The sequence below is a fragment of the Lucilia cuprina genome, chromosome 5 (genome assembly GCF_022045245.1).
Source record: "Lucilia cuprina isolate Lc7/37 chromosome 5, ASM2204524v1, whole genome shotgun sequence".
Taxonomy (NCBI): domain Eukaryota; kingdom Metazoa; phylum Arthropoda; class Insecta; order Diptera; family Calliphoridae; genus Lucilia; species Lucilia cuprina.
In genome coordinates, this window is record NC_060953.1 from 1,929,128 (window position 1) to 1,954,453 (window position 25,326).

Sequence of the window (25,326 nt, forward strand, 5' to 3'; positions counted from 1 at the left end):
GCCAAAGACATTTCACTTTCTGGCGCATTTGCAAAATGACGTTTTCTTTTCTGGTGCACTTACCCAATGACATTTCCTTTTCTGGCGCATTTAACAAATGTGATTTCCTTTTTTGACAGGTTGGTGAAATTGCTAATAATGGATGTCTATTGATATTTGAGACATTTCCGGTTTCAAACTTTTTGCGCCAAGGCTTCAATTCAAATTTGATACACATGTATTAAAAAATTGTTAATAATTATTAAAACTTATTAATTATTTAAGTAATTTATCATTTTTTAACAAAGATTATTTGACAACATTCATATATATATTTTTAAATTTTTATTTTAGATTTGCGTTGCCAACTTTTGTTAAATTTGTGTTTTTCATATATCATTCAACCTGAAATGATAACAAATTTATTTTCGCCTCTCACACCACAAACAGCTGTTCGGCTTTTTTTGTAGCTGTCAAATCGCGTAACATATTTTTGGTGCTTTTCATTGAAACACATTGAATGTGTAAATTTTTCGATAAAAATACCAAAAATCATTAATTAAACTTAAAATTTAAGTAATATATTTAATAAACAATATGTTGCGTGCTCCCGCGGGTATTTTACAGCGTTTAGCTTTAAATGAAAGCAAGACTGGGCAATCTGGTTTTGCTTTGGAATTTGTAAGATGGAGACGTAAGCCCCGTTGGTTGCCCACTGCAAAATCTAAATTGTTTCGTGTACCTGAAAGAAAACAACAAACTCCTGAGGAAAAAGCCGAATTAATGCGTTTGCATAATAACTACAAGTAGGTGCTTGCAAGAATTAAAATGAATTATTTTACACTTGTTTTTTATTTTGAATACAGAACACAACTACGTTCGGTACGCCAATATTTAAGAGAAGAAAATCAACGTTTGGATGAAACCTCTACAGCCGGTCATTTTGTTTTAACAGCGGAACAAGAAGAAGCTGAATTCCAGCGCTGTTTACAGGAGAATGAAAAATGGAATCAAGAAATTGCCCAAATTAGAGAGCAGCGTTTGGCCAAGGAAAAACAAGAAAAGGCGGAATATATTAAGGAACGTTTGCGTCTAGCCAAAGAACGTGAGGAAGAGAGAATGGAACAAATAGAGGCCTTAGTTAAAAAGCAAAAGGTAACATTAAATTAAATAACTAATAATTAAAAAAAAACAACAATTTTTAATTTGTGAACAGGAATTATCCAAAACCTTTATTACCCGTGAAAATCTTGAGACAGCCATCGAGCAAGCTTTGGCCAATCCCGTTGACTATAACTTCTCCATAGACTTACATGGCAATATGTACCAAGGGCGCACCAATACACCCGGCAATACTTCGGGAGGTGGGCAAAATCTCCAGACACTTTCCGAAGCCGAAGATCGTCTAGAAGTGCAAAACTAAAGAAGAAATATCAGTCTTACGTTTTAGTTTTAAGCCACAAACTATTGTTTATTGTTGCATATTAAAAAAAGGGTAAATTTTCTTTTCGTAAAACAAAGGAGCGCAGCGTACAATAGTAGTCCATTATTGTAAAGCTGTATATACAAACATACATAAGAAATAATAATGTTAATAAAATAGAAAAATCCTAAATGTGAAACAAATCTATGCTACAGTTGTTGATCTCCACTTAGAGGTTGTTTAAGCAGTTGTTCCCAATCGGGAGTGGCGGTTATTTTGGCTTGTATGGGTCCTAAATTTATCATATTACCACTGCGTTCATCACGATTACAGCTTATAGACATTAAGTCCTATAAAGTAATAAATTAAGAAAAATATAACAAAAACTAACCAAAAAAAAACTTGCCTGTAAAAATCCTGTTTCCATGCCCATATCCAAATCAAAATAGGTTTCCCCTAGCACTAATTTAGCTTTGCCTGATTTGTAACGTATCAAACGCCCCACTTGACCCTCCTCCATTTTCTTTAAGACATTAGCTTTGACAGGTTTTTTCTTTCGTTCACTAGGATTTGCCGGTTTAGAGGCATCTGTTGAGGTGGAGGGTTTTTCTGTGGTTTCCGGTGAATCCGAGTCTTCCTCAACACAAGGTAGAGTATCCGGCAGCTAAATAAAATCACTTAATTTAGCAAATTTCAATAAACATATTTTTTAAAAAATCTCCACCTACTTGCATTATAAATATCTGTGATTGGGAGTTATCTAGCAGTTCATTTAACGTTTGAGGATAACGTGGTAGGGGTTTATTTTGTTGTTCTAGCTGTTGAGCCACATGCATGGCTTGCATTTGAGAAGCTATAGCCACAGCATCTGTTTGAGGAATAAAATTTATTAACAGTTATTAAGTTTTATAGTTATTTGTAAATTGTTACAGTTTGGTACTTATGTTTCTAAAAAATTTACCTTCTTTTGAGTCATTTGTTAAAGCCGGTGCTCCCACTGATTCCAATTTAACCTCTGATTTAACATATTTCCATTTAGCTTAGGAAAGGATTTAAGGGTAAAAGGGTGTTAAAGTTTATAGGAAAATTAGTAAACCTATCAAGTTTATTGTTTTATCTTTCTTATGGAATATTTGAGACGTCTGTGGTACAACAAATCCTTTGTTATTTAATATGGGACTTTTTTAGAATATAACCGGCAGTGAAGAGTCCAATCTCCCAGCTAATATTCTTATTATCCTTTCATTTTCGTTTATCTTTTGCTTTCAACTTACCTTCATTTAATTGTACAGGTATTCTATCCAAATCAGTCTTTTGTTCTATTTCATCATCGTCCTCAACATCGTCGAGTGCTTTTAAAATATCAACATCCTTTGCCAAAACTGCCTTTATATCTAATTTCTTTTCACTTTTCAATAAAGTGGGTTTTCTCATGGCCGAGGGTGTGGCTTCATCATCACGGCTATAGCCGGAGGATCGTGAGGCTTGGCGTATATTGACAGCGCCTGCACCTTCTGAAAAAACACCAGTCGTTTGTATTAAAGAAGAGGAGCCACCACGACTACCTCTCGAACCACCCCTAGCTCCACGTTCTGCACCACGACCTCTTCCTCTACCTCTTAGGGTAGTGTCCTTAGACGTTTTGACATTGCTGTTGTGGGAAATACAAAAATTTTATTTTTTCACTGCAAACTTAATAATTTCATCATCTACTAACGTATTTTTATTTCTCACTACATTAAGATTGGGTAAAAATACTTTTTTATTGGCCCCCGCTGCACCACCACCTCTTCCACCTAATGTCAGATCCCTGGCCGGTGTTAGGGACGACAGTTTCGCTGTTCCATTCGACATTAGCGTTGCGGAAGACGACTCACGTTTAATTTTTGTTGTTGGATTAGTTTCAGCCGCATTGACAGCTGCCGTGGAGGTGGATTTCACTGTAGAGGCAGGCATGTTATTGGCATTATTAGAGGACATATGCTTATGTTATTGTTTTATTTGTCACTTTAGAGTGTTTTGCCGTTTGTGCGTTATTTGTTATTTGCAATAATTATTAATTTTTATTCAATTGAACTTTTCTGCTAAATTTAATACATTAAAGCAACGTTTTTTGAAAAAAAAAACACGACAAATGTCAAATTAGATCATAGTTGCTTAAAAAGGTATTATTATTGTTAAACAACAGTGTGCTTTATGTTTTGTCTCTTCACTGCTCACGAACTAAGTTTTTATTGGTTTTGGGGTCTTTAATTTTTTGATTGATTTCTAAGCATATTTTTTACAAATAGTGTGTTTCAATTATATTTGTAAAGTTTAAAGAAAAGTGTGTTTGCAGTTAACATTTAAAATTAAAAGTTTAGCACTTAAAACAAAACATTTCTAATTGAATAAATTTAAAAAATTTTTGAAATTTTTTGTTTTATATATAATATTTAAAACAAACTTTCTTTAATATTAACGACTGCAATGTCAATTGTTCTCTTTTTTTAGTAGAAAAACATTTAAATATTAATTTAATAACAATTATTCACATATTTTTGTTGTTCCTTGTCTTCTTGGTAATAACGCGCTATTACTGCTTTATCTAAAAAATTAAAAAAATGACACAAATTGTAAAAAACAGTGTTGCAATTAAGCATACTAGACAGTTTTGGCGATTTTTTTATATTAACAATATATTTTGCATTTTATATTGAAATACATAAATTTAATATAATTCCAAAAAACATAACTAATAAATTTACTTTTAATCTATTAAAAAATTCTCTATTTGATTGAATGTTATATTTCTAAAAAATGTAATTGTCGATAATTATGTTCTCTTATTTATCTGGCAACTCTAACAGCAGAGTCGTTAAACAAGTTTGAGCAGAAAATTTTATTTTGTGTTCGAAACTCGGAGAGAGTAGATGTCTGTGACGGATCAAAAATTAAAGCGAATCCATACAAGAAAAAAAAATTGTGTAAAATATACACAAGTTTTTATTAAAAAAAGAAAAAACAATTAAATCAAATTTTAAACGAAATAAAGTTAATTAACATCTGCTAAAGCCGCAAATTATTGAAAATAATATAAAAAGTGTATATACAGCTCAATGAAAGTGAAAAAAAGAAAAAAGTGAAAATTTTTTTGTGTTACAAAAAAGTCTGTATGTGTTAATTTTCAGTCTCTGCTTTTTCTACCATTTTTTTTGCTCTGCTGCGTACGAAACAATCCTGGAGTTGGTAGCGCGCTGCTGCAGCAAATGGTTTCAAATAATTCTTTCTACCAGAAGTAATTTTGCATAAAAAAGGCACAGGCTAATAATTTATATTTTAATTTTGAAATTCTTTAGTAAATAGTGAAATATTCATTAATTTCGCTACTGCAACATTTAGAATATTTATTACAACAACAGCAAAGACAACTTTGAATAACAAATCAAAAACAACAACAAAAATGCAAAAGCAAAATTTTTAAAGAAATAAGTATATTTAATTTAACTGCTTCAATGAAAATTATTCTTTATAATTAACAAATTCATAAAACAAACACACAACAACAAGAAAAAGTTGTGTTTATTTATTTTTTTTGTTTATATTCCAATTGATTCAAATGATTTCTATTAAAATAAAATAAATTGAGAGTAAAAAGATAACGTAGAGAAAAGAAATATTATAAAAAAAGGCAACAAATACAACAACCACAATTGAAAATTATGTGTGAAAATGAAATGAAATTGTTTAAATGTGTGTGTATATTTGGAAAATATAACAACAACAAGAAAAAGTAAAGCAAAAAGTTGAAAAAAACGAAGCAAAAAAGTGAAAAAAACGAGAGCAAAAAGAGAAATGAAAAAATAGCATTCCAAGAATTACATGTTTTAAGAAAAACTTTTAATAAATTGAAACGATTTCTTAAATTTTTTCATATGGGTGTTCTTTTTTTTAAGAAAATTTAAATAAATCAATTTAATTTACAAATGAAAATCAGTTTGTAATTGATTGATTTTCGTAAAAACAACAAAAAATCAAAACAACAAGAATACAACAAACCAAACGCCTACACGCCCAAAAAAAGAAACGAAAAACAAAAAAACGCGCAACATGTCTAGCTGGGCCGAACGTGTACATCGACGTGCTGCCGATTTCGGCAATGTGGTTACTTCTTGTGGTCATCCTGGTTCATCGGCACCCACGTATCCCTATCGTTTGGAAAAAGTTAAATTTGGTGTACCTTTAGAGGAGGTGTGCAAAAATGACAACATTCCCGGACCTTTACTGGTTCTCATACTTAAGCTGAATAAAGAGTCACCCAATCGTCGCGATGTGTTTCGAGCACCCGGCCATCAGGGTGCCATGAAGAAGCTAATACATTTCTTACAAGCCGGCCGTTTGGTTAATGTGGACAATTATTCAGTGTATACGATTGCTAGTGTGCTGAAAAAATTCTTACGCAAAATACCAAATGGTATTTTTGGTCGTTCGGGTGAAGAGGAACTATTTGCTATAATTGAATTGTCAAACGAATCGGAACAAATTGAACGTTTACACAAGTAAGTAAATTATAGTTTTTAGATGGAATTTTCATTTTTTTCATAGATTGTAAAGGATATTAAGGGAATTGTTGTGCTGTATATTTTTAAGAAATTTAGAATAATTTAGCTAAAATAATCTAATGAGTTCTTGTAAAATGAGCAGATTTTATAATGAGTTTTTAATTTAAATTGATAAATTGTGGATGAATTAAAACTAACATTTGACTTGTATTCTCTTAAGAGCATTTTATCGAATTTAATTGCAACATGAAGTAACAAATTAAATTAATCTGTAAAAAAAAAACTTCCAAATGAAATTGGTATTTGATACTCCTTTTTATTTACAATATATCTTTGCATTATCTATGGGTTTTTAAAAGCTCTCTTACAAAAATTAGGTCGAAAACTTTTTGAACTCTATCTCTGACAAATCATGTTAATATTTGTTGTTGTAACAGTTCGACTGTGGCCGATAGTTCTTTCCTGGGAAAAACTTTTGGTTGATACAGCTGGGTTGACAATCATTGGCCGAGTATTACTCGGTTCTTTCCGGAGCAAAGATCCAATTGTCGAGGGAACATGCCATTATTTGTGAACCAGTCGGCTGAAAAACAGTTTTTTCTTTTAAACAAAGATTTAAAAAATTAGAAATCATATATTCCTAATGGCAATATTTTGAACAATCTAACCAATTTTGAGATTGAATCAATCGTCTTTAGTCAGTTAATTGTATAAAAATAGTTCCGACAATCTTTGAATCTCTTTAAGAAGACCTTTATACTTTTACAATGAGACTTGGTGTTCCATAAAGGCCAAAATTGCACAGGAAATCCTTAAAGAAATACAAATATGACATTATTTTACTAGTCAATTTCACTAAGAAATATTATATATACCAATTTTTTAAGTTAAAGTTTCTAAAATCGTACCTGCTTTGTTAGTTGTTTGGTCCATTTGACAGTCATAAATTATGTGAAAAGAGAAATCATTAATTTGGCTACACTTTTTTGGTGATTTTAATCTTTAAGTCAATAGAAAAATACAACAACAGTGAAATAACCACAAACAGCCTAGTCAGACAGCCAATCTCTTTCAGATGCATTTAGGCCGATATGCAAAAGAAAACTAGAAGCGCCTACGTGTCTTCAGTTTTATTATGTTGTCTGTAATATTTAAGTACTATGTATAAATGAATGAATAGTGCAGATGTTGTCCTCGAAACAAAAAACAACAAATACAACTAGAAAAACCTAATAACACAACATAATCATTCACATTTTCCAGTTTTTCTGGCTGGTTTAGTTTCATAAGTTGTTTTTTTTTTAGTTTTTGCTTGTATTTTCCACTTTTTGCAATTTTGCTTTAATAAAATTGATTTTCATTTAATATTTATTTGTTTCTTTTAAATTTGAACTTTACAAAAACTTGTTTCTTTTTATAATTGTTTTTTTTTTTTTTTTTTTTAGCGAAAAACACTTGTTTTTTATTTATTGCATTTTGTTATTAAGCTGCTTCTTTTTTGTTTTGTTTTTTGCTGACAATTTTTGTTTTTGTTTTCAACCTGTCTTGTGTCATTTGTTATTAGCTGGCATTAAATAAAAAGAGTTGCCAAATTAATAATTTAGAAAAACGCTAGAATTGCAAGGAAAATGATGTGCAAATTATAAAATCTTAATATATATAAATAAAACTTTTTGAAAATAGTTTTTTTATATAATAATTAACAAAAAATAAAAATAATTTGCAAAATTTCATATTTTTTTAATAAAATAAAATATTATTGCTTGCATTAGATTTCATTTAACCCATTATTATTATTACATTTTGTGTTTTGTTTGCTTTTCCACTTGATTGCATTTATTTATTTACAAATATTGCAAAATTATTTGATTTGTTCACGCGTTCAAAATACATTTTGTGTGCAAGTTTCTTTTGTCTTGAAACGTTTTTTTTTTACCTGTAATTTGTGTTTAGTTTAATTTTTTTCTACTTTTTTATGTTCATACGTAAACATTGCAATTAGAGCAGAACATTTGTAATCAACAAGTATTTTATTACTATAATTAATTACCTACAGACGTAAATAGTTAAAAAAACAAACATTTTACATTTAGTTTAAGGTGCCACTTAAACTCTAAGGCGTACAATATAATGGAAAACTATAAATAGATGTTAGCTTAAGTAAATTATAAGAAATCTTTAAAACACTTGATTTAAATAGTTTTGAACAAGTTAAAATTTAATTATTGTATTTTTTTCTAAATTATAACAATATTTTGTTAAAACATTTAAAGCATATCATACTTTTCAATTGCCGCCTATGATTGCAACATAAACAAATAAAAATTCAAATATTTTTCCATATATTTCTACCTTTATAAATTCATTCATTCTTTAGCTTTTCCCTAAAGTTTTTAATCAGAAATTTACTATATAGAACACAAACATACATATTTCTTTTAAGTTTCAAATAGTCACTCAACAGTCCCACTCTACAAATTTATTTGTTGTAGGTTTTCCCTAATCGTATAATTTATATATATAAAGTTTGTTTTTTTATATAAAAAATATCTTTTACATTGATAAAATGCTGCTCTTTTAAATTGCTATAAAAAAAACTTTTATTTATTTTTCAATATTTGTTTTTGTCTGTTGTTTGTTGTTTAATGACCACAAAATGTAGGTCTCATTCAAAACGATTACGAACTCTTAATGTGTGTAGTAGTAGTAGTAAAGTATGAAGAAATTCTCTGTGATTATGACGCCCTAAAATGCAATCTGAAATAGATAGATATATAAAACAGCAACAACAAATTACAAATAAAGGGCTTGAAGTTGCCTAAAATTAATATTTCGTAAATTGTGAAGAGAAAGAAAAAGCCAAAACGTATACATGTGCATTCATAAGTGGCTTTTATGATGCATATATCTATAAAAAGTAGCAGTAGACAGTTGTTTAAAAGAATCTTATCTATGATTGTGTTGAAAACTATTTTTTTTTTTGCATTACGAAATCTTTATAATTAATTAGGCGTGTGTTTTTAATTTATAGATAATAAAGTAAGCCCTTAAAATTTCGAAATTGTAAATTTCGTTCTTAACAAATCACTTAAAATTATCCTATATATGTCATACTAAACAATAATTATATTTCTTTTAACAAAAACCTTTGAAAGTCTCCTTAGATTAAAAAAAATATCAAATTCTTTAACGTCTTTCTTTGAAAAAGCCATTTCAGCATAAAAAGTCCTTGGAGAAACATTTATATAGACAATATTTCATTGAAAATTATTCTACAGAAAAATTAACTTTTTAAAATTATTTTAAATAAAAAAGTGTTCTTTAAAATAATTTTTCTAGGAAAAGAAAATTCCTTCCAACAGTTTTTTTAGAAAATTTTTTAAAATTGTATTTTTTATGGTTAAAACTCTTGTATATTTAAATAATTTTCAATTTTTATTAAAATTAAATTTTAATTTTCCTATTTATTACATTTTTCTCAAACAACTATTAAAAAAAACTGGAACAAACGCTTGTTGCTAAAAATTATTTCTCATTTATTTCTATACTAAGATATACCATATTAAATACATTTCATTCCATTTTTTTATGGATTTGAAATGTATGTCAATATTAAACAAAACATTTGTTGTATTATTAGACGGGTATAAACCTATTTTACGTATCATAAAAAAATTATGAATAAATGTCAATAAAACTATCAACGCCAGAGATAAAAATAACGTTAAAATAAATAATAATATAATTTAACCCTAAAATGTAACTAAAAACAAATTTGATCTGTTAAAAAAACTAAAATTTTTCAAAAAAAAAAAAATAAAATATTAAAAACAAATTAACTAAAACATTTTGTATTAAAAACCTTAAAAGAAATTTAAAAATTTTAAATAACTACATAAAATTTATTACAAAAATCTCGTGCTTTTTAAATTATATTTTATGTAATTTATGTAACATGTCACCTAAAGTCTTTTTTTAATTTAACCATTTCTAACGCAACTATAAGGTTAAAACTTTTTCACGCACAAAAACTTGTTATCTACTTATCACGTTTATATTTTTTCGTAGATTTTCATTTGTGTAAATCTACAATTATGACTGACTTTGTCATGATGAACCATATTTTGTTTTATATGTTGTTCATATAATATTTTTCTTTTTTTTTTGTACATAATTGTGACAAACATTTGTACAATTTACCTACAATTATAACATAAGTCGTACATATGGTACGTTATGCACAACGAAGCATTTAAAATAAATGAATAAACTCTTAAAACAACCAGCAAAAGAAAGTTACTACAGGGGGCTAAAGAAATTTACAACAATATCCTTTCACTAAGCATAATATACATACACATATAGAGAAGAATTATATTGTATTAAACTAAATTTTACTTTACAAACCTATTAAATAGTTTTAGTTTCCTATAACAAACTCTATGCATAAAGAAAACACATTTTTTTACTGCAGAAAATTGTTATAATTTGTATAGACTTAGCTGTTTTTGCCTATTTATGTAATATTTATTTGTCTGGTAACTTTATTGTTTGCAAATGTCACTATTCTTTGCCTTTTTGTTGCTGTTTTGTACATGCAAAATAAAACAATGCTGCATTAACAATAGCTTAACATAATTTTTGCTGAAGAAAATAATATATATAACATCATTTAGCTAATATTACAGCTTTGAAAATGTCAATATTGTTTTCTATTGTTATTGTTTCTGTACATCACTATTACAATAATATATCATTGTTGTTGTATTGATGTAAACAATTTCCAGAGTGTGATATTATTTGTTCTTTAAAACATAAACAATAAAAATGTTATATCTGGTAACCTTCTATATTGCAAAATGTCACTACTTTACCTTTTTCTTGTTTTATTTACATCTTAAATAAAATACTGTTATTGTTTTTGTATAGTATTTGTTTGTCTGGTAACTCTCTCTGGCAAATGTTACTACTACTGTTCTCTTTATCTATTGCAATATTTATTACCGAAATATGTCATTATTATTGTTGTTGTATTGAGGTAATTGTTTTTGTTATTGAATAGTGTATATGCAATAGTATGTGAATACTGTTGTCATTTTAGAAAGATTTGTTAAACTGACATCTGGTTCTAAAAAATATTTAGTAATAAAGGAAATTATATTAAAATAGCAAAAAATTAGGTAAATATAAAAAAACATAAAAATATTAAGAAATGTTGAGCAGAACTAATTTTAAACTGTTTAAATATTAAAGGACTTAGAGACTTATCATAATTTTAGCTATTATCATCTAAACATCTCCTGTATTACGGAAAGCTCTTTAGACAGATGAATAAATACCTTTAACATTGTATATTCAATATTCAAATGATTATAACTTAATTAATGTATATATTTTTAAATAACTATTACAAAATTTTCAAAGTTTATTGAACTTGTTATATAATTTGTGTTAATTTTTTAAAAAATATTTTTAGTACCACCATTAAAATAAACTTTAATTATTTTTGCAATTGTTTAGTCGTTATTTTTTTTATTATAAATTTTATGTAAACTACTTTTTTAATGGATTTTTGCTACTGACTCAGTCAGTAAGTCAGACGACTGACTGCTGCTATTTATTGTCACAAAAATCCAGACATTCTTATTCAATTTATCAGTTGGTCATAAAATACATAATAATAAAAAAATCGTATGTAGAGAAAACAACAACAAAACAAATCTTATTATAACTTCCGACTTTAAAAATGTTGAAAAGTATTTAAAGAATTGAAAAAAAAAAACAATTGCTTGGCATGAATGACAAATGTAAATAAAATTTTTATTACATTTTGAGACAATAAAAGGGGCGTTCACTATGAAAAAAAAACTCAACATATAAAATGTGTTGAAAAAGACATGTGTCATTAAAAAAGCAAAAAACAAACTCTCTAGGGGTTAGTAAGCTAAATATATAAACAATTATTGCAATAGAATTAAAGTTAAAAAACGAGCCGTTTCTTTTTAAATAATAAAATTTAAATTTTCAAAATTTTTGCAAATTTGTTATAAACTTAAATTTAAAGAATTTTTAATTGCATTTTTACATTTTATCTTTAAATTTTGCATATATTTTACGTCTGTAGTTATCATTTAAATGCAACTTTTTTAATAAAATAATTTTCTTAGTTTCAAAACTTTATATTCAATATAATATTTTCTACTGATTTTTTTATTTCCAAATATAAAGTGTTATATAAAACTTATTATAAAATTTATACAATCAATTTTTGTTTTTTGTTATTGTATTTTTATAGCTTTCCAGCGATTAATTGTAACAATTAAAAAATTTGTGTCAATAAATCATTTCATCATCATCATCATCATCTTTTTTATCGTGATCATATAAATGCGTGTAAAAAAAAATTGTTGTATTATTGTTATATTATTTGTTCGTTCGTATATATTATCTACAATATGAACATTTATTTTTTTGTATTTATTTTATTTTTTTTCTCCACACATGCACAACATAATCAATTAACAAAACAAAAACCGTTATATAGTACGTAAATGAAATCTAAAGAAAAAAAAAAACAATATGTACATTTGTATATAAACTATTGTCGTGTTTGTTGCTTTTTTTGTTGAATTCATCATCAACGTTCATTAAACTTTTTTTTTGCCTTTTTTCAATACACATGAGCTCTGTGTGTGAGCAGAAAAAAAAATAAAAATAAATGGTGAAAAGTTTAACCACAACAATAGTTAAAAAAAAAAATTACACAAAAAATAAAAGATACTCATAATGTAATATGACTACTCTATACAGCATTTTAAATTGTCATATTTATTTTATTACATTTAATTTTTGTTACGAGGTTAAACGGAAAAATGCTTAAAAACTCAATGATAATATAAAAAGTTCATAGTGTTTACACTAAGTTTTATGTTTTTGTTTTAAGCTCTCCGCAATATGGCAATATCAATATAACAGTGACAGTTCAAATACGGCATTATCATAACAAACTAGAAGTAAAGTATGGCAACATCATAACAAATTTTTATTTGTTGTGATAATTGCAATTTTGTGGCAGACTTGCAAAAAACTAGAAAATTTGTGTGTTTTAGCATTTGAAAAATGAAATTTCTGAACTAAATCTCTTTTTAAAACTAATTTCAAGACTACTCTCATATTAATTAGTTTATATGTACATATATTACTAATGAATTCCCTCATTCATGGGTAGTTATTTAGAGCGACAAATTAAGCAATAACTTCTTGTAAGTATTTCCAAAATTAGATCAAACAAATTCTGCAACAAGATAGCATTGTGATAGACCCTTTCTGCCCAGAATGATCTCTTGCAAAGTCAGTAGTAGTCTTCACTATGTATCATGGAACCAACCAACTACATATATACTTACAAAATATTACAAATATTACTTTACATACAAATGTATGTTAATTAATAAAATATGTTAAACATTTATTACAACCCTTTTTCTCACACATTTTTATACGGGGTTTCTGTAATAAACAAATGCTAGAAAACTATAAAAAATGACACTAAACAAAACAACAAGAAAAGAGTAAGAAAAACGTATTAAATATATTATGTTGACATTAACCATTAAATTGAGTAAGTGTCATTATTCATCAAAAAAATACAGGAAAGAGAGAGACAAACTATGACAAAAAAAGAATACACACCCTTATTTTAATATTAGCAACAACTATTAGCTACAACAACAACAAAATAAGCAACAGGTTTCTGTAAAAACATCCTTTAAATTTATAATAATATATACAAAAACAAAACAAAGAAAAAAGAAGAAGAAGAACAAAAAACAATCATACGTACAGGCGAACAATAAGTAAGCTTCTTTAGATTTTTTATTAGTATTGTTGTTGTTTTTGTTATTAGAAGTTTATGGCGTATATGGCCACTAAGCGACCCACATTTGCTTAAATAGAAAAACATGTGTATAGAGAAAAACAACAACAAAATAAAATACATATAACAACAATGACGTATGTTCTGAATTAAGTATAAATGTGCGCATGTAATCATTTATAAACATTTTCTAATTTAATTCATTTGTTGTAATTTTTTATTTTGATTTTACAAAAATACAAAATTTGTTTAAAGTAAATTTAAAAAAAAAAGATATTTTTGCTTTTATTTATAACATTTCAATTAAATTATATGCAAATGAAGACAACAACAATATTATTTTGTATTTCTTCAATGGTCATTAGTGACGTAGATTTCACATTTTACAATTTGTGAAATGTGAAAATAAATGTTTATATATGAGTTTTTTTTGTTGTTGTTTATTTTTCTTAATTTTTTATGTTGTTTATACACAACTGGAGAAACAAAAAAAAATAAAAGAATTAAATTAAAAAAAAAGAAAAACCTATAACAGCAGCAATGGTTTATTTATAACAATTTTCAATGTATAATTTAATGTTGTTGCTATTTATATATTATTAAATTTAATATATACAAGATTTAACACACATTTGAATAGGGATTATAGTACAACTTTTTGAATACAAAAAGGATTATAGACCAGCATCATAATCAAGGCTTTGGAGAGGTATATAATTAAAACTATGGTCTTGACTATAACCTGTTAAAGGTCCTGATTACAGACCACTTCATAGACTTGATTATTGTCAATAATCTTGACTAAAGATCAGTCTGTAGTCTTGACTATAGATCAGTTTTTAATCTTAACTATACAACAGTCTATAAGTCTTGATTATATACCAATCTACAGTCTTGACTATCTACCCTTTTATAATCTTGACTATAAACAAGTCTATAGTATTGAATATAGATCAATCTTTACTAATTACTATATATCAGCCTATTTTAGATAGATTTGACTATTGTCTTGATTATAGATCAGTGTATATATTAAACTATAGATCTGTCAACAGTTTTGCTTACAGATCAGTCTATAGCGTGTACTATAAAAAATTTGAATAGTATTTTCAACTATAAACCATTAGATTAGTTAAGTTTGATTAATTAAGTCTTATATATGTTGTTTATATTATTTATAATAAAAAAACTAGGTAAAATTATTCATAAATTATAAAATAAATATAAAAAACTTTTATTTTGTGAGATGATAAGATAATAAAATCTTCTATGTTAAAAAAAAGAAATACATATTACTACAATTTTTAACTAGTTAACATCTTGTCAACTTAAATAAAAAAGTTTTTAATGTTTTTCTTTATAAAGAAATTATAAAAATGTTTGCAAAAAAATAAACAAACTTAATATGGAGTTATTTTTTTTATTAAACTACGATTTTATGCTATCAATCATTATGCATAGCTCTTTATGTTTACTTTTCTTACACACATAATCATACAAACACAAATAATTTATCACTCATGCAATTAGCATTGTTTACATGAGATGTTGCAATACAGTAGTGACACTGTTAAAAATGTAAATAAGAGAGTGATGATAAAAAGATGTTAAGAGTTACCAGATTTGTTAATTATAAATTAACAGATTTGTAGGTAAAATATTGAAACATATGACTTGCTAGTAGCATAAAGTAAAATATTTGACTTTTTTATATATTTCCGATTAATTACATAAATTAGGAAGCTATAATTAAAGTTTTAATTAAAATTATTATCTATATCAAACCTATAGGGAATAAACACTAAGACAAAGTGCGTGTCAGTCAATGAAACATATGAAACACATATACACTATAATCGCTATCACACAATAGCCATTGTATTGCACATTTCTGTTTTATTACTAGAAGATGAAAAGTAAAGATAAAAAAATGTTTGCTGCAACAAAACAATATGCAGCCATTGTTTGTGCAATTATGCACAAATACACATGAGGCATTTGTATTTAATGACCTAAGGGTTATGGTCACTCACTCACAACTCGCACACGCGGCTGCATTGTGCCAGATGACATCATTTGTGGTAATTACTTTGAACAATTGAAAAAATACCAACAAACACCATGCTGCATACTTTTTTTCTTAAATTTTAATACAAAAATTCGAAAAAAAGAGTTTTTTTTTAATTAAACTGCCCTAAATTTTTAGGTTTAACTAAAAGAAATTTTGATAAATAACATTTTCATGACAGGAAGTGTGGGTAAAAGTCATTAAAATTTTAGGTGGTGTGTGTGTGTAAATTTAATGAAATTTTAAAATATATTAAAATTCAATTACTAAACAAATTTTCTAAATAAAATTTAAGACAAAAAGGCCCTTTAAAAAGCCATTTACTAAAGAGTTTTTAATTAAACGAAAAAAATATTTAAATTTACGAAAATTTTAGAATTTTTTTATGTTTTTACAATTCTTTTTTGCATAATAATTATAATTTTCAAAACTGCTGCTCTTGCTACACATTTATGCAATTCATTATTTTCAATATTTTCTTTAGTAACTTTAGCTTTAACAAATCATTTTGTAAACACGAATTATAAAACAGATTGATTGTGTTTATTTTTTTTTATAAAACAAAACCGTAACAAAAATAAACTGCAACTTAATATTGAATTTAATTTTCTCAGAAATCTGTTTATGTTTGGGTGGTCAATGCTGTGTAAGCAATATTAATATTGAAATTTTGCTTTATTTTTTTTTATTTAACACGATCAATTTCTATGTAAACAACATGGTACTATTAACAAAGACTGTATGGTTATTAAGAAAACTCTTGATTTTAGTTATATTTTTTTATATAAAGTAAAATTAAATAAATAAAAATACAAACAATATAAAACAACTTTAATATAATTCTTTGTTTTGGAAACTGAAAAATGATAAAGAAATTTTATATTGAAAACCTCTTTGTAAGAAAAAGTATATAGGAAATTCTAGGAATTTTGTTTTAAATTATTAAACTTACAGAAATAATATAATAAATATTTTTTAAAATTAAATATTGACAACTTTTTATTAAAGAAAACTTTTTTTTTATTTATTTATTGAACATTTTCAATATTGACGACTTTTTTCTATAAATTTCAATATTTCAATTTTTAAGGGCATTTTTAAATGTTTATAATAAATTTTGAAAATTTTTTCAATATTAATAAATATTTTAAAATATTTTTTAAACTTTCTTTAATAAATTTTAAATATTGAAATTTTTTTTAATTTTGGACAATTTTTGTATAACATTTAAATATTGAAATTATTTTATAAAAAAAAAGTTTAATATTGAAGTTTTTATTTTTTCTAATTTTTTCAATTTTGTAATTTTTGTATTTTATTTATTTAGTATATTTTATTTATAAAATTTCTCTTATACATATTTCTAATAAATATTTTATAAATTTAACATTAAATTAAGATAAAGAATAAAATTATTATTAAATTTTCCATGAATTAACAAAATATTAAATTTCCTATGAATTTAAATTTTCTCGTGAAACACAAAAATTTCTGTTGACATTAGACAAAATAACTTAAAAATGCGATAAGAATTTGATTTTTTAATTTTTATAAAATATTAAACAGAATTTAAATTTCTTAAAAACAGTATTTTATTAAAAATTATTAGATTTTATATTAAATAGCATTTAAAGACATTTGCAAGTTTATTGTGTTGCCATTTATTGTTTGAGGAAAATATGGCAACATTTTTGTAAGAAAATGTAAATAAACAAAAAACAGCTGTTAGGTTAACATAAGAATAATCTTGCTTTATTCTTAATAGAAAATTAAGCTGTTTTCAACAATATCCGTTAAACGAGTTTATTTTCTTAATAAAATAATGTTATTTCTTAAGAAATCAGTTCAGTTGTGATAAATAGACATTTTTTAATGTTGTAAATATATTAGATAATATTATTGATAAGATAAAAAGACTTCTACAGTTAGTATTTAATAAACAAAATAAAAGAAAAATGCGTTGTAAATTTAAAGCAAAATTTATTTACAAGGAAAATTTTTCTATAGATTGTTTCGAAAAGAAATAGTCAAGCTATAGGTTCTGAAAAATAAACGTTTGATATTTACTTTTTTGTAATAGTTTTTAAAAGGGTTACTTACCTTTTTGACAGAAAAAGCAATTTTTACAATAGCCCAGGTAAACATCTTAGTTTTTCCTAGTAAAACGAGCATCATTAGAATGTCATTAATTTGTCATTTAAAATCTGTTTTCTTTTAATAATTATTTACGAAAATAAAATTACAAATTTGAAAATAAAAGGAATGTATTCTTTAGAATCCCTAAAAGTGCTGGTTTGAATACCTTTTTTATTATTACAACCTGTTTCTTTTTACACAATTATTATTATTATTTTTTTTTTATATTATTGCAATATTTTTTTCATATGATTTATTGTATTATATATTGTTTTTTGTTGTTATTGTTGTTAATAACAACTTAACGCTTGAGTTATTTTAAAAGTAATAATCTTATTATAAAATACGTTTATTTTTTTATGAAACAATTGTTTATTAATTTTATTATTGTTTAACGCTATTTGTATTTGTTTTATTTAAAAAAATGTTGTATTATTGTTGTTATTAATGCTGTGCTGCCCCTGTTTTCTTCATTTTGAATTAATTAATTTGCCATTAAATGTTTATTAATTACATTATTTATTGTTTATTATTTATTTATTAATATTGTTTGCTGTTTGTTTTTTTTTTATTTATTTTTAAATTTGATTCGTATGTGTATATTATTAATAATTTGGTTTATTGAATTATTATTATGAAAAAGAGTGAATGAGAGAGAAAGAGAGCATGTTTGTATGTTGGTTTAAGAGTGTGTCGAAAGTGCGTGTGTTATATTTATTGATTTTTCATTTTAATTTTTTTTAGTCTATATATTTTCTCACATTTTCTTTTTGGTTAGTTTTTAAATGTTTTATCATCACTTTTATGTTTGCATAAAATTTAATTAGTTTAAACAGTAAATTAAATAAATGTAATCATTTTTTAAAACAAATTTAGGGAAAATTTTCAATATTAAACAGTTTTTAAAATAAACTATATTTTATTGAAAAAAAAAATTCAATATTAAACAAGTTTTTATAGAAAATTTTCAATATTAATATTCATTAATAAAAACATTAATGATTTTTATAGAAAAATTTTAATACCGAACTTTTTTTATAAAAACTATTCAATATTGAAATAATTATTATAATAATATTCAATATTTACACAGAATTTTCAATATTATTTTTTTTATTTTATAGAAAATGTTTAATATTGAAATAATTTTTATAGAAAATTTTCAATACTCAACAATTTTTTATAAAAAATTAAAATTAACCAAATTTTAAAGAAAATGTTTAATATTGAAATAATTTTTATAAAAAAATTTCAATACTGAACAATTTTTCATAAAAAAAATTAAAATCAACCAAATTTTAAAGAAAATGTTTAATATTGAAATAATTTTTATAGAAAATGTTCAATACTCAACAATTTTTTATAAAAAATTAAAATTAACCAAATTTTAATGAAAATGTTTAATATTGAAATAATTTTTATAGAAATGTTTCAATACTGAACAATTTTTTATAAAAAAATTAAAATCAACCAAATTTTAAAGAAAATGTTTAATATTGAAATAATTTTTATAGAAAATTTTCAATACTGAAAAATTTTTTATAAAAAAAATTAAAATTTACCGATTTTTATAGAAAATGTTTAATATTGAAATAATTTTAATAAAAAATTTTCAATACTGAAAAATTAAAAAAAAAAATAATATTAACCCATTTTTATAGAAAATGTTTACTATTGAAATAATTTTTATAGAAAATTTTTAATACCAAACAATTTTTTGTAAAAAAATTTAATATTAACCCATTTTTATAGAAAATGTTTAATATTGAAATAATTTTTATAGAAAATTTTCAATACTGAACAATTTTTTATACAAAAATTAATATTAAACGATTTTTATAGAAAATGTTTAATATTGAAATAATTTTTATAGAAAATTTTCAATACTGAACAATTTTTTATAAAAAAAAATTAAAATTAACCAAATTTTAAAGAAAATGTTTAATATTGAAATAATTTTTTTTAGAAAATTTTCAATACTAACAAATTTTAAGAAAACTGTTCAATATTAACAATTTTTAAGAAAATTGTTTAATATTAACAATTTTTTCTTAAAATTTTAATGATTTTTATAGAAAATTTTTATAATTGAAAAATGTTTTATAGAAAATTATCAATAATGAACAAATTTTTATAGAAAAATTTTAGTATCGAAGAAATTTTTATAGAACATTTTCAATATTAACAAATTTTTGATAATGAACACATTTTTATAGAAAATGTTCAAAACTATTTCAAGTTTTTGTTAAAAATTTTCATTATTAAAAAATTTTTATAATAAATTTTTAGAAAATCTTCAATATTTAACGGCTTTTATGGAAAATTTCAAATATTGAAAAAAAAATTATAGAAAAGGAAAATTTTCAATAATAGATTATTATAGAAAAAATTTAATACTAAAAAATTTTATAAAAATTTTAAAACTGAGTATATTTTTATAAAAGAAAATTTAGTATTGAAATATTTTTTATAAAACAAAATTTTAGTATAAAAAAAATTTGTATAGAAAATGTTCAATATTTAAAATTTTTAAAGGAATTTTCAATATTTTTTATAAAGTATTTTCAATGTAGAATACATTTTATTAAAAACTCTTTCATAATTTTTAAAGAATTTTTTCAATACAGAATATATATTATTAAAAACTCTTGAATATTTTTTTTTTATAGAAAATTTTCAATATTGAATAAATTTTTATAGAAAAATTATTTTAGAAAATTTTCTATTTTGAAACATTTTTCATAAAAATTTAAAATTTTTGAACATTTAAAAACAAAATTTATAATATTTAAATTTTTTATAAAAATTTTTAAAATTTTGGAATAATTTTATAGAACAATTTAAAATTTTTTTTAAATTATTACCAAAAAATTAAATTTCATTGAAAACATTCTTTAGCATTACTGATCTTTCTTAAACAATTATAAGTTTATTGATATTTCTATAATTCCCAGAAGACCATGGTGATTTTCTTCTATATAAATATTTGTTTTTAAACATATTGGTTAGCAAATAGATGGAAAACAAAGCAAAAAATGTAAAAAGAACAAATAAATAAATAACCTAAATGAAGGTTAGGTTTGAATAACATATATTTTTATTTTATTTCAAAATTTTGCTAATTGTAAATTAACATGAACCCTCATAAATTAAAACTAAAACAAGACTAAAATGAGTCAGTTATAAATAACATTAATTTTTTATTTAATTTAAAAATGTCATGTTATACAAAATTTCTATTAAAAATAATGGGTAAATTAATTCCTTGAAACTAAATTCCAAAACAAAATTGGGTCATTAACTTTTTCTCTAGATAATCAAATTTACAACTACTTGTTAATTTAGAGTTCTAACTTGGTTTCAGTTTTCAATTTACAAATGCTTATTTTGTTTAAAATATTTACAATAAAATTGCAATATAAAAAAAAAAAACATTACAATTTGTTTTTATAATTACTGTTAAATACTTTATTAATGTCAATGCCACAGTATATTATTTTTGTTTTTAAACTGCAAAAAAAATGTCATTTCAATATATTTTGTTCTGTTCAAATGTTTTCAAAATTAATTTTCATTCATTCAACCGCTGCCAGTAATGCCAACTTTGTTTTTGTAATATTTTGCATTAATCACATATGTGGGATCTTTGTTTTGTAAAAACCTCCTCCTCCTCTCATATTTCATATATTTTTCTATTGTATAATAGAGTTGTTAATTTATGCGTAAATAATTGTGAATCGTTATGTATAAACTAACGAAAAAAAAATAATATTAATTCCACGTAACTTTTATGAATTCATTGTATTTAATAAAAATAACAACAGAAAATTATAAAAAATTCACATTGTTTATTTTTAACAAAAACACGTTTTTCTTTCTTTTGTTATTATTGTTGTATTTTTCTTCTTACTATTAAAAAATTTTATAATTAATTTAAATGAGCAACGAGGGTTTAGCATAAAGTTTTAGGATTTTTTTTATTGTGATTTTATCTTTACAGCATCTCCTTTGCATATGGTAAACATTGGCATTCACTTTGTATGTCATTGTATGATGAATGTCTATGACATTAACTATAGGATGTTATACAGTTTGAATTACAGATAAAACAGTGTTGCCAATTAAGTTCTTATAATATTTCTTAAGTTGTTTTATTCAAATCATTCACTTTTTCCCAAAATAAAAACTTTTCAAACCCTCTACGTATATTTATAGACGAGCACATTCTCTCTAGCGAGCGCCGCCATAGTAAAGTGCCGCTACTATACATACAACACACTTACCATCATTTAATAATGAATCATTTTTAGTTGTTTTTTTGCTTTTGATTTTTAATTCATAATTTTCATTATTTATTCATTCATAAAAAACAACAACAATAAAAAATGTTGACAAACTCTATTTAGCCATTGACGGTAATGATTTTGTTTAAATAGTTGTTTTTACTATTTATTTTTCATATTAAATGGGGTTTATAACTGTTATTTAAATTATTTGTTGTTATTTTTTTTCTCCATATTATTGTTATAAAGCACATACATAAATTATTTTTATTGTAGTTTTATTTAAAAATTTTTTTTTGAACAAAAAACAACAATTTCACTTTCTTTGGCAATACATTAACACATTTTTAGGCAGTTAGTCTTAAACTGTTTTGAAATTATGCAAATTTTTAACTTTTAATAAATTAATAATTAATTTAAAAACTTGTTTAACAAAAAATGCAATATTGCAGATACATTTTTCAGTTCTAGTTCGGTTCTAGTTCAGTTCTAGTTCAGTTCTAGTTCAGTTTTAGTTCAGTTCTAGTTTAGTTCTAGTTCAGTTCTAGTTCTAGTTCAGTTTTAGTTAAGTTCTAGTTCAGTTCTAGTACAGTTCTAGTTCAGTTCTAGTTCAGTTCTAGTTCAGTTCTAGTTCAGTTCTAGTTCAGTTCTAGTTCAGTTCTAGTTCAGTTCTAGTTCAGTTCTAGTTCAGTTCTAGTTCAGTTCTAGCTCAGTTCTAGTTTAGTTCTAGTTCAGTTCTAGTTCAGTTCTAGTTCAGTTCTAGTTCAGTTCTAGTTCTAGTTCTAGTTCTAGTTCAGTTCTAGTTCAGTTCTAGTTCAGTTCTAGTTCAGTTCTAGTTCAGTTCTAGTTCAGTTCTAGTTCAGTTCTAGTTCAGTTCTAGTTCAGTTCTAGTTCAGTTCTAGTTCAGTTCTAGTTCAGTTCTAGTTCAGTTCTCGTTCAGTTCGAGTTCAGTTCTAGTTCAGTTCTCGTTCAGTTCTACTTCAGTTCTGGTTCTTAAACAATTTTTAGTATTGAAAGTTGTTTTTATAAAAATACTGAAATCTAACACCGTTTGAGAACCTGTGCTTTTAAAGCCAACAAATTCAATGCCCACATGAATATGCATCTTGAATTGTGTAAGATATTTGTGTTGTTGTTGGCAACAAACATTTTTGGAACCACATACACTCCATCAAAATGGCAAGTGCGACGGGGTCGATCTTAATAGGTTTGCTTACATGTTAATGGCGGTTTTTCTTTCTTATTAATTTTGAAAAGTTGTTAACAAAATAAAAGTTACTGTTACATGGAGAGCGAGTGTGAGCAGCTGACAGACAGCCACTTGTTGTTTGAAAACAAACATTTATTTTATTTCAGACAATAAAACACTGTTTTATTATTTTAAATGAAAGTGTTAATTGTTATTATCTTTTCTGTTGTTGTTTGTTTATTGCGTACTGCTTGTATGTTTTGAAGTTTGCTTTGTAATTTTTAAATTATTTAGCCAAATTAGTAGTCATTTCAAGAGTGTTATTATTTATTTATTTTTATTTCTAAACATTTTATTTGAAAGGGTATAACAAAAGAGTGAGTGATTCATTAATTTCTTATTAAATTATTGTAAAATCCAATAAAATGAAAAGATCTTTTAGACATGATTCATTCAACTAACAACAAAATGATAAGAAATCTAAGATGTTTTTAAAAAGCACGCAACCCCTAAAGGCCTTTTTTAATATTACGAATTTTTAATCTAAATTATGTTTGCTATTTATCTTGATACAATATTCATTGTTAAAAGAAATACATTATTTCAAAATTATTTATGTTTTTATATTTTTACTTTTACAGATTATTACAATCACTGCCGAAATATACACAACATTTATTAGTTTTATTATTTGGTACATTCCGTGTGATTGCTAGCAATGCAGCCCATGCTGGTACCGGCATGACCAGTGAAGCTTTGGGTGTTTCCGTTGCACCCAGCTTCTTTCAATCATGTGTTAGTGATGGCAAAACCGCGCGCATGGAAGATGTGCTTAAATTTAAGGTAAATAACCTTAAAAAATAATTTGAATATGTTTTTTTGTTGTTGTTGTTTTAAACAAATTTCTTTTTGTTTATATGTATTGTTAATATAATTTAATGTTTATTTTTTTTGCGTTTTGTTTTGCTTTTAGGTGGCTACAAAAATTATGAAACATATTATTGATAAATTTGCCACACACGATTTGTTTGGTCGTGAAAATTATGAATATTATGCACGAGTTACCGGACGGATATTAAAAGTACAAGATGAATGGATATGCAGCTTTCAATATCCACCACCGCCCCGTGGAAAACAGGCTCAACAAAAATATGCATGTAAGTTTTTTGTTTTAATAAAAAAACTGATTATAAATTTGAACTAGAACTGAACTAGAATTGAACTAGAACTGAACTAGAACTGAACTAGAACTGAACTAGAACTGAACTAGAACTAGAACTGAACTAGAACTAAACTAGAACTAAACTAGAACTAAACTAGAACTGAACTAGAACTGAACTAGAACTGAACTAGAACTGAACTAGATCTGAACTAGAACTGAATTAGAACTGAACTAGAACTGACCTAGAACTGAACTAGAACTGAACTAGAACTGAACTAGAACTGAACTAGAATTGAACTAGAACTGAACTAGAACTGAACTAGAACTGAACTAGAACTGAACTAGAACTGAACTAGAACTGAACTAGAACTGAACTAGAACTGAACTAGAACTGAACTAGAACTGAACTAGAACTGAACTAGAACTGAACTAGAACTGAACTAGAACTGAACTAGAACTGAACTGGAACTGAACTATAACTGAACTAGAACTGAACTAGAACTGAACTAGAACTGAACTAGAACTGAACTAGAACTGAACTAGAACTGAACTAGAACTGAACTAGAACTGAACTAGAACTGAACTAGAACTGAACTAGAACTGAACTAGAACTGAACTAGAACTGAACTAGAACTGAACTAGAACTGAACTAGAACTGAACTAGAACTG

At 24.8% G+C, this 25,326-nt stretch overlaps 3 protein-coding genes and 1 long non-coding RNA gene across 16 annotated transcripts in view; 2 read left to right on the top strand and 2 right to left on the bottom strand.

The window, feature by feature from the left end:
- Nucleotides 1-460: 460 nt before the first annotated feature.
- LOC111679896 (probable 28S ribosomal protein S26, mitochondrial) lies at nucleotides 461-1,605 on the top strand. Its single transcript, XM_023441499.2, has 3 exons — nucleotides 461-785; nucleotides 846-1,134; nucleotides 1,196-1,605. Exons 1-3 carry the CDS (start codon nucleotides 577-579, stop codon nucleotides 1,400-1,402), a joined length of 705 nt encoding a protein of 234 aa, XP_023297267.2. The 5' UTR covers nucleotides 461-576; the 3' UTR covers nucleotides 1,403-1,605.
- On the bottom strand, nucleotides 1,424-3,554 carry LOC111679895. Of its 2 annotated transcripts, XM_023441498.2 has the most exons (6): nucleotides 3,120-3,554; nucleotides 2,677-3,053; nucleotides 2,364-2,441; nucleotides 2,131-2,270; nucleotides 1,809-2,066; nucleotides 1,424-1,752 (listed from the first exon to the last, which is right to left on the bottom strand). In XM_023441498.2, the coding sequence occupies exons 1-6, from the start codon at nucleotides 3,380-3,382 to the stop codon at nucleotides 1,612-1,614; spliced, it is 1,257 nt and encodes a 418-aa protein (XP_023297266.2). In that variant the 5' UTR covers nucleotides 3,383-3,554; the 3' UTR covers nucleotides 1,424-1,611. The 2 variants fall into 2 exon arrangements, with proteins under 2 accessions (XP_023297266.2, XP_046808652.1); XM_046952696.1 differs by lacking the exon at nucleotides 2,364-2,441 and having other exon boundaries at nucleotides 3,120-3,546.
- Nucleotides 3,555-5,246: 1,692 nt separating this feature from the next.
- The window catches only part of LOC111679891 (rho GTPase-activating protein 20), a 33,233-nt gene continuing 13,153 nt past the window's right edge, over nucleotides 5,247-25,326 (top strand). For all 12 annotated transcript variants that reach the window (XM_046951067.1, XM_046951072.1, XM_046951064.1 and 9 more), the window contains exons 1-3: nucleotides 5,247-5,940; nucleotides 24,137-24,338; nucleotides 24,469-24,652. In XM_046951067.1, the coding sequence (XP_046807023.1) occupies nucleotides 5,492-5,940; nucleotides 24,137-24,338; nucleotides 24,469-24,652 (835 nt within the window). In that variant the 5' untranslated portion in view covers nucleotides 5,247-5,491. The remainder of the gene's footprint in view (nucleotides 5,941-24,136; nucleotides 24,339-24,468; nucleotides 24,653-25,326) is intronic.
- Nucleotides 5,874-7,275, bottom strand: LOC124419945. Its single transcript, XR_006940932.1, has 3 exons — nucleotides 6,852-7,275; nucleotides 6,612-6,754; nucleotides 5,874-6,543 (listed from the first exon to the last, which is right to left on the bottom strand). It is a non-coding gene; the product is annotated as an uncharacterized LOC124419945 (long non-coding RNA).